This window comes from Carassius carassius, chromosome 12 (genome assembly GCF_963082965.1).
Source record: "Carassius carassius chromosome 12, fCarCar2.1, whole genome shotgun sequence".
Classification (NCBI taxonomy): domain Eukaryota; kingdom Metazoa; phylum Chordata; class Actinopteri; order Cypriniformes; family Cyprinidae; genus Carassius; species Carassius carassius.
Genome location: NC_081766.1, coordinates 7,842,146 through 7,852,609, shown reverse-complemented (window position 1 = coordinate 7,852,609; position 10,464 = coordinate 7,842,146). Strand labels below are relative to the sequence as shown.

General features: G+C 34.5%; 1 protein-coding gene across 1 annotated transcript; it reads right to left on the bottom strand.

The window, feature by feature from the left end:
• Positions 1 to 650: 650 nt before the first annotated feature.
• On the bottom strand, positions 651 to 10,160 carry LOC132154674 (otolith matrix protein 1-like). Its single transcript, XM_059563321.1, has 9 exons — positions 9,437 to 10,160; positions 6,940 to 7,076; positions 6,598 to 6,700; positions 6,282 to 6,467; positions 5,886 to 6,060; positions 5,124 to 5,191; positions 4,418 to 4,602; positions 2,153 to 2,324; positions 651 to 1,259 (listed from the first exon to the last, which is right to left on the bottom strand). Exons 1-9 carry the CDS (start codon positions 9,513 to 9,515, stop codon positions 1,249 to 1,251), a joined length of 1,116 nt encoding a protein of 371 aa, XP_059419304.1. The 5' UTR covers positions 9,516 to 10,160; the 3' UTR covers positions 651 to 1,248.
• Between the last annotated feature and the right edge of the window lie 304 nt (positions 10,161 to 10,464).

Here is a 10,464-nt window from a genome sequence, read left to right as displayed (position 1 = left end):
GATGACTGGCTCATCTTGCACCGCTACTGGTGAGTGTCAGCTACATTTAAGATTAATGAAGCCTGCGTACATAAACAGACACACTCAATGTGTGAGCTGTAGGACCATCTGGTACCATTAAAACTTTCTTCTTGAAACATAAAAATACTTTTCCTGTCTCTACAGTTTCAATGGTCGACCAATGTTTTACTATGTTTGACACAGTGCAAACTGAAAATGTCCACCTGGACATTTTTACTGATGTACTAATGGCTTAAACAGAGGCTCCTTAAGCAGCAGGATGTACTGCCGCAGAGCCTGAGAGAGCCAAGATAATTAAACTTGTATTAAAGATAAATAAATTATGAGACATTCACTGAAAACACAGAGATAGACAATAATTAGATATGTGAGCGTACAAAATTCTGACAAACATTTTCAAGGACATTGACAAAAAATCCTAAATTAACCTGCAATCTCAATTACTAATGTTTATTAGCAATGTCATAGACAGCTCATTGTGAATTCATGAGAGACGCTATTGTCATTAATAATACATTAGCATTCACACACTAGTGTATACGCATCAGCGTTTATGTAGCCTATTGGATAAGTTCATTTGAGTCATAGAGTTGATGTTGGCTAAAATATAAAAATGAGGATTGCAAATGTTTGTCAACATAGATTTTTATTAATAAGAGAAGGTTCTATAAATCTAAGAGTGACATGACTATTTACACTGAAGTTCAAGTTGGTAATATCTTATCCTGGAGGGACAGGAAACAGCACCTTTAAAGCACCTGTTATGTCACAACCAACCATAAGTCTGTCCGCCTTTAAACTTTTTCATGTACTTGCATAAAGTATGCTTTGGCTCTGAAGGCAGAATGTGTATTTTGCATCCCTCAGCTGGTTTGTAATTAATTTATTTGGATTTATTAACAATGGTCAAGGCAGAATCCCTTCATGGTTTGCTGTGTGTTCCCCTGCAATGCTTTTTTTGCATAGAAGATTAGACATTTTCGTGTTTATTTTTTTATTTTTCCCATGGCAAGTACCTAGTTTTAGTGGCAAAGACCCAAAGAGGTGATATGTGATATATGAAGCCATACAAACACTGTGAGAACAGAACAGTAATAGTACTACAAAGTAAAGGCGACAGTTGGCTTTCAGCCCATATACGAGAATAACACACTTAATAGAGAGTGCTTTAGAGTTAGTGTGAGAAGGATGGAGGGGAGATCTATAGTTTCCTCTTTCCTCATCAGATTAACACAAACCTGTAGTGAGAGACAGAGGACAGGAGTTAATTCATCCGTGCAATGCAAGGGATCTTTACACAATTTCTGCTACTGTATATAGACAACTTCAATCACATTATGAAAAAATACTGAAAAAATAAACTAATGTAATATGCAAAAACTATCTGTAGGTACAGTGTCATTGTTGACCATTTTGAAAAACTGCACAGCACATGACACACAACCGTTCAAAAATTTGGGGTCGGTTCGATTTTTTTCTAAATAAGTTTTTAGAAGAAGTCTCTTATGCTCATCAAGACTACATTTATTTCATCAAAAAGACAGTCGTTTACAATTTAAAGTAACTGTTTTCCTTTTCAGTATATTTTAAAATGTAATTTATTCCTGTGATGGCGGACTCATTAATCCAGTTTTCAATGACACATGATCCTTAGAAATCAATTTAATGCATCCTTGCTATATAAAAGTACTAATTTCTTTCAAAAATAAATAAATATGAATGGTACTGTTTCTGTATCTGTAAAGAAAATAATTTTAAAAGTTTTAGTTGTTTCCTTTTCATGCATCCATCCAAAATAATATAAGAAAAATGACACGATGCACCAGTACATGCCTTGTAAATATGCTTTCAGAACTCAAAACCTCAATCACAAAAAAAGACCATTTAAACCTTTGGAAGATATTTTGTTAGTCTTAAAAGTACAGTAACAAAGTTAAATGGTTATTGTTCATTATTTGGAAATGTGCCTTTAATGGTCATTTAAATATTTTTTATGCACATTCACTAATGTTATAAGCAGACCCTAAATAAAAAAAATGAATGATATGACAATACAATCTCCTGTAGAAACATTTACAATATTGACGTTTGCATAATACAGTAACTGCATAACAGCTCTGCTCCACTGTACCTTCACACTCAAAAGCCTTCAGTATGGTGGTGTAACTGGGCCCCAACCAGGACGTGTAGGTCCCCATAACACGCAGCAGCTTTTTGGTGGAATCGCTGAACAGCACATCAGGTTGCCCATAATTCACAGAGCTGAATAGAGAGAATCCTTCAGTAGCATTAGCAAATGCGTTCTAGAAGACAGAAACGTGTAAAACAAAATAAGAAAAAGAGAAAATACAATCAAGCAGAATTTAGGGAATACTTATATTCTATATTCTTAGAAGCAAATAAAAGAGAAAAGGACTGGGAGTGGGTGTTAGTTTGAAAGATGTATATTGGTTTCATTTGCAAATATTAAATCTTTTTGGCAATTTTTGCTCATATTTTGCACTGTGCTTTGCTCAATATGTGTGTGTGCTAGTCCTGCTTTCATAACAGAGCTCACTGTAGTGTCATCCTCCCCGAATGACACACTGTATAGTGATACGGTGTCTTGTGAAAATCAATGATCGCCACAGGGCTCAGGATGGATGTATTGAACGCGTACTGTAGGTCAGCCTGATGTTATCTGTGTAATGCTCGAGACATTCAGAGATACCACTGTTAATATAGGTTTTGGCAGGGCTCGTTTAATCATACCATTGACCGCTAATGTGCAGGAACAACACTTCCAATGAGAATTTCATGCTCTGTATTGAACAAAAAGGATTTCAGGTTTTTTCTATTCACAGATTTTATATTATTTCACGGATAATGTAATACAAATGTGAATCAAACCACAGACAGTGTAACTCTGGCAGTATAAATGTCATTATTTAATCTGTGGCATTTTTGTGTGCGTGTGCTGCACAATGGGCTCCAAAAGTCTGAAACCTTTTTTAGGGATGTAACGATGCACCCCAAGTCAGATGAAAATCGATACAAATATGTGACAATTCAAATGGGTTCAGATATTAAACGAATCGTGATACAGTTAGGGGTTTATATAAATGTATCTCTGAGAGGAACAGACTGTTATAGAAAAGTTTAGATGGTATTTTCTTTTCATCTTGCCTATAAGCGCTCTTATACAGAGTGTCTTCTGTTTTTTTCTCGTGAAGATGTTTTATGTAGTATAGTTTCACAAAGCTAAAGTCAAACCATTCTGTTTTTGCTTCAAATTTGGAAATTATACAATGTAATTTGAATCAAAAACTGCTCATGCTGCATGTATGCAGCATCTTTGTTTGAATTGTGATTAAAATGCAGTGGTTGCCTCTAATTTTAAATGGAAAGCACACAGGAAAATTCTTAGTTTATTTATATGAATATATTTCTTTTATTTGTAATATTTAATTATTTGATTTGAAATTAAACATTTAAATTTAGTTTTGTTAATTACATATTTCAACTTCAAAAAGAAATGTGCAGCATTTCGGCCAAGCAATAATAAAAGTAAACTTTTTTAATTTATCATTTGCCTTAAATCTCATTTTGTAAAAAAAAAAACAAATCATGAGATAATGAAATCGTATTGTCAATCATATCACATTGTGAGTTTGAATCATATCTCATTGTATCTCTTTGCATCCTTACATGTTTCTGATTTATTAAAAATTTTCTTAGTTAAAAATTAAAAACATTTCAATTTGAATGAAATTTTGAATGGAAAGCATTTAATTGCCAAGACCTAGAAATAGTGTCTAAAAATAGTGCAGAATATTAAATACTTCTTCATTTCACATTAGGGGAGTAACAATTCATTTGTGTCATGATACTCAATACTGATCTCTCCATAAGATACTCTCACAATACTTTAAACAAAGCCAAAAAACATTTTTTTTATAAACCTCTAATGCTTATGATGAACAGTTAGCAAAAAGAGCTGTTAATTAACCAGAATGGAAATATGCATTATTCTACATTAGAAACTTATACTTGCAATACAGTATTAAATAATATATTTTAATTAATTAATAATAATGAATAAACAAGGTAGAGCGAATGGGTGAGCTTTCTAATTTACCATATTTGACACTGTGTGTTTTTTTTTTAATTATCATTAATAAATCTCTCATTTTTGGGAGAAATATACATGATACATATTGTCACTATCTACAGTACTATATATAATTTTTTTGTATTGTGATATATTGTGACACAATGTATTGACATACCCTATTTCACATTATTCCTTCTCAGTTTTTTTTTTTGTGTGTGTGTGTGCAAAAACATATCCTGGATTTTCTGACTGTTATCAAACTTTTGGACTCCAATGTGTGACTGTGTGGCCGTCTCTCCTGACCTGTACACGCTCCAAGAACTTGTAAACGCGGCATTTGTCCTCCAAACGCACTACCACAGCATTGGTTGGCACGACAGCCAGGTGGCAGCTCTCATGTTGGAACAGGTTAGCTTCTCTCCCGTCAGGACACAAGAGCTTCAAGTCTTCCAGCTCCAGGTCCAACGCCCAGGACTCCTGGTTCTTACCTTACATGAATAATAAGCCAGATAAAGATTTCGTACAGACAGCGACAGGTTCTAAAACATAAGGCATGATGAAACATTTGTCCGGATGAAACTTTTAAATATAAAATTAAGAAAACTTGCGAGTCATCCAGACTTTCATTAACAAATAATTATATATATATATATATATATATATATATATATATATATATATATATATATATATATATATATATATATCTATATCAATTAAACTACTGTAGCATCCATAATCCATGAACTTGGCTAACAGGGTTTGCTGAGACTAAATAAGGGTTTCACAGATCCCATCAGGCACACAAAGAGATGCATTGTTGTGAAATACTGCCCCCCTGTGTCTGTCAGCCAGTGAAACATGATACAGATCATAAAGTAAAGGCTACAATTGTCCTCATTCAGTCCCTTAAAAAACTTAATAATAAACCAACTTGGAAATTCTTACTGCATCTGGGCATTTTTGCCCTCCTGTTTAACTAGCTCTTCTTACAGCCTGCATTACTTACCCTGTATGTTGTCGAAGACTGTAGTGTGCTTAACAAAAGCAACATCCCCGAGATTCTCGGCCACACACCTGTATGTTTTAAATAATGATAGATATAAAATATATACACTACCATTTAAAAGTTTGTAATTAGTAGCTTTTTAAAGAAATGTATCATTTTATTGCACAAGGATGCATTGAATGAATCAAAAGTAACAGTAAAAACATTTGTAACAAAAGATTTCTTTTTTCAAACAAATGCTGTTCTTGCTGTTCATAAAAAATCATGAGGAAAACAACAATTCCAAATACACTTTCCATTCTTAATTAAGCAGCCCCACCATTTTCATTTTCTAATAATGAGATGAAAAGTTTCCTAAGCCCTAAATCAGCATATTAAGATGATTTCTTAAGCATCTTGAAACTGGAGTAATGGCTCCTGGAAAATGAGCTTTGCCATTACAGAAAAAAAAGGGAAAACGTAAAATATATTGAAATAGAAAACAGTTATTTTAAACTGTAATAATATTTCACAGTATTACTGTTTTTGATTAAATTAATGGAGCCTAGGTAAATGTTCTCTCAAACACTTTTCAATAAACCATACTCACCCCAAACTTTTAAATGGTATTGTAATATTATACATATATATAGAATTTATTTATTTTTTTGTCCGAAATACATTGCGCAATCCAATATTCTTGCTACAAAAAGCATATTCATATTTTGAATAATGGTTCCACTAGAACATATGCATTATCTTGCATCTTTGATCATACAGCACCTAAGAGCTCCAGCCTCCCCGAAGTGCCGTTCCCGAGGGTTATTGACACAGATGTGGTGGTCGTTCTCGTCCCCAATGCAGGCCTCACACAGGTTCCTTGGGTTATTTCCTTTGGGATCATGTTCTGGGTCCTTCACTCCAGGCACACAGCTGTATCCAAAGAAATCTCCTACCGCTGGAAACCATAGGGAGACGGATATAGCTTTTTAAATTGCTGCCAAAGGGTGCAATTACATTCTCAATTTGCATTTTATATTTTACTTATATAAAAAAAATGAAAGCATTACTTTGTAAGTATGTCACCGATAATTAAACTAGATGGTAAGAGCTTTGTAATCTATCAAATAATATCAGTAACTATTATACACAGTGAAATACAGCATGGTAACATCTCACCATGGGGAAAGTTGCACTGCTCATCCACGCTGATCTGCGATGTGTTGACCAGGAAGCCGATGGGGACGGTCCAGCCCACTGTTGTCCGCATCCCTGGGTGACAGGAGCTACGTTCATGCATCTCCAGCAATGACAGATCACTGGATGATGTCCGTGCCAGTGCAACCACGTAATAATTAATGCCATCTGTGTCAGACACAAAACATTGGTAAAGTCACGTGAACATGCATTGATGTCAAGCTCTTTGACTAAAAATAATTTTTTATCAGATCTCTGACTGGTGCTTTAATGGTTTTAATAGTTTAAACATACTCACCCACACCATTATAAGACTCTCCCACAGCCACATCTAAGCCATAGCAAAACCCAGCTGTGTAGATCTCATCCGGATACATAGTGGAGGCATCTGCAGTGCCATTCTGTTTACATCACAGACAAGTTATACTAAACCATAAACTGAGACATTTCCATCATTTTCGATTTAATGGAAAAGCAAAACATACCAAACATTTTGTAAGACTGAATAATCAGTTGAGAAGTTAAAGGAGTGCAAGAAAAGCAAAAAGGAGGAGGAAAAATATGTGAAACTTGTAATATTAGTCATTTTCAAGCACCATATCTTATTTGATTTGCTTCATGGGAAGCAATTTCCTACAACCTTAATTTGCTTCATGCAGTCAGTGGGACTTTGGCCCCTCACACAAAGGAGTTGTCCGCGGATGTTCCTGGCTGTGACATTCCCAGCTAGATCCAGACACTTTTGCTCTTCAGCATCAGACACTGTGCACCATCTGACTGCAAAGCAAATCAACTTAAATTTGATTTTAATTCAAAATGTGTACTTTTTCATCAAATATATTTCAGAATAAGTTTTTTTTTTTTTTTACTGCACTAGAATGGCAGTCAAAAAGCTTGCTCTCACCTGACTGCAGGGCCGCGGGAAGTAATTTTGAACAGGGGGTGCTGTGAATTTTTTTTTTTTTTTTTGACAAAAAACCTATGAGCCTATAGGCCTATTTAAAATACATTTTAAAAATAAATACATTAAGATTTACTACTTTATTGTCATAAACACATAGACATCAGTTCTCAGATATGCGCAATGCGCTATTAATCTGAAGCAGAATCAGAAATAATAGTTTAATAATCGAAAGAAAACGAAATAATTACTTTCATTACAATTTCAGATAGCCTATACATACATGCAACTTAATTAGATACAACAAATAATATTACAACAAAATATAATATTAATCAAACTTCACAATAACGCTAAAACAATGCAATCGATTTGGTCAGCTGGCTTGAGTCACTGCACGTTTATGTCACACGCAACTCTATTAACTCCAAAATCCTTTTACGCACACCACAAGGAAATAATCTCTGACTATTTAAGCAATTTGTTTATTGAACAGTTCTCCACATCCATTACGCAAAGAACACACGCACAGTATAAAGCTTTCTGTCTCCATCTCCAACCTTTTTACACAAACCACAATGAAATAATCTCCGACTATTTAAACGTTATTTAACAGTTCTCCACAACCATTACGCAAAGAACACACGAACGAAATAATACTCTCCATCTCCATCCCCACCACCTTACAAAAATACCATAGTGAATTACTTACAATTGCTTGGCTAGTCAAAGCTGATCCCACACTTGTTGTCAAAAAAATAAATGTTACAAGCGCGGCAGCACCATGCTCTTACCTGAGCTACATGCAGGCGGGGTGCCCTGGTTACAGGTGTCCAAATGTCGAGGTGCGCTCTAGGGTCGTGGAGCTAAAGTCTCTCACGAGGGGACGAATGTCCAGGGAGTTCAGAATGTCTGTGTTGGTATGCATCAGCGAAAGGTGTGTAAATTTACTAGTCAGCTGCTGCCAAAGATGGATGTATTCTGCATGGAACGAGCGGGAAACCTCTTTACTCGGCGACCAAACCTGCCTGCCTGACGTTGACAACGTAACTTCCGAACCTGTGTTGATTAGGCCTCAAAATATGAAATTAAAATCCAAAATATACGTAATAACTTACGTGTGTCAAAATAATTTTCTAAAATATTCATAAGGAATTTATAAATTGTGCAAAATATTTTAATAGGCCTACATTTTTTATTTGAATCTCCCTCTCGTCACTAGGGGGTGCTGCAGCACCCCCACTTCCCGCGGCCATGCCTGACTGTTTTCATTTTAGAATAATAGTAAAGTAAACCAAAAAAGTTTTTAAAAAAAATCTATTTTATATTTTAGATTCTTTAAAGAAGTCACTTCTAATCAACTTAATGAGGCAATTGCAATGCAAACAGTACTGAATGAGTTCTCATGTATACTGGATCTTCTTTTGCAATTAATTTAAATTAAATTTTAGACCCTGGACCACAAAACAGTCTTAAGTTGCTGGGGTATATTTTTAGCAACAGCCAAAAAATTTTTTTGTATGGGTCAAAATTATTAATTCCTCTTACATGCCAAAAATCATTAGGTTATAAAGTAAAGATCATGTTCCATGAAGATATTTTGTACATTTCCTACCGTAAATATATAAAAAAAAAAAAATTTTGATTAGTAATATGCATTGCTAAGAACTTCATTTGAAAAATGCGATTTTCTCAGTATTTTGCACCCTCAGATTCCACATTTTTCGAATAGTTGTATCTTGGCCAAATATTGTCTAATTGCAATTGCAATTGCCTCATTAAGTTGATAAACCATAAATCAATGGAAAGCTTATTTATTCAATAAAAAAAAAAATACACTTAAGACTGGCTTTGTGGTCCAGGGTCACAAATTAAATTAAATTAAACAAAATTTACGTAATAAAATAACAGTTAAAATAATAAATGAATTAAAATAATAGAATAAAATAATACTTAACTGAAATCCATAGGTAGGCAAAATTTATATTTACCTATTAAAATACTGTCAAGCATTTAAGCATAAACGTTTAGATTAAAAGATGAGAAACATAAATTCAGATAAGTTTGTTCAAACTTTTTCTTAATCTTATTGCTATATAAAGTTCCCCAAGTTAATTCTGATATCATATTAATCAAGTGCAGAAAGCCAATCCAAACAAGAATATTTTATTTTATAAACAGCCAATGTCATAATAAGATTTAAAAAAAGCTGAGAACATATAAATACAGTACTTACTAATGTTGTTTTCGGTGGACATAGAAACCAGAACCAGTAGGAACAGAACCACAGCAAGGTGTCCTCCTGGATGATCCATGCTGACTTTTGAACAGAAACCTTCCAAATGGGCTCAGACACACAGAGGTGGTATGGGAAGTAAAGTAAAGAAAAAGAAAAAAAAGAAAAAAACCGCTGGGGCTCATATTGCTACCTTTTTAGGGTACCCAGAAGTCTCAGAAACCAAGAGGGGAGGGAAAAACTTTCCATTAGGTCTTTACCGAAGTTTCTCAGCCTTTTTTCTTTTTCTTCTCAGATGTAACATTGTTAGGTTATTTTCCACTTATCCGATCACGATGGGCATCTAGTGTTTCTTTTTCTTATCCAGTGGGACCTCATGGCATGCAAGCTTTTGCACACTTCACTGCACCTGGCACCAGGCAGGTCAGATCATTTCTGAGGTTATAATTAAGTAAGATACAATAGCTTTTTGTGGTCAGCCCCTAAAGCACCTCATGATTAAACCAAAGGTACAAAACAAGCCAGGTTTGATTGGAGATATGGATGAAGGGGCAACAGGAGATTCTTTTGTGCCACTATGCAATTGAGGAAGCATATAGGCCGCTTGATACCTCCTCTGCATCCTAATTTTCATATCACCTTCCCCATAATCAATGCTTTATTTAAGGAGACACGAGTCATCTATGAGATAGAGGACATGATTTCAGAGCCAAAAACAAACCTATAAAGGTACACGTGTAGCCAAAACAATACAAAATCCTTGTTTATAAATGTAAGAAAGAATATTGATTAATAAATACAAACATAATTTTATTTTAGAATAGTAAATCAGTAGAATAAAAAGACTTTAAAAAATAGCAACTGGTTCAATATTTTTATCTGTAAATCAGACTCTTTGCCGAGTAACATGTTTTTCAAGTTGTTGCAAGCAAAGGAAAAAAGCAAGAGTGCATTTCCCCCAGAGGTGCAATTGTGTTCCACACAACATTTACCTCTGTGCCATAAATGCCCCCAAAAATTGCACTCCT

Bases quoted from the DNA above. Each gene is read 5' to 3' on its own strand.
- LOC132154674 (XM_059563321.1), bottom strand. From the start codon at position 9,515: ATGGATCATCCAGGAGGACACCTTGCTGTGGTTCTGTTCCTACTGGTT. The intron at 6,061-6,281 runs GTGAGATGTTAC...TATGGTTTCCAG, and splicing joins GCAGTGCAACTTTCCCCATG to CGGTAGGAGATTTCTTTGGA. The intron at 4,603-5,123 runs GTAAGTAATGCA...TATTCATGTAAG, and splicing joins AGTCTTCGACAACATACAGG to GTAAGAACCAGGAGTCCTGG.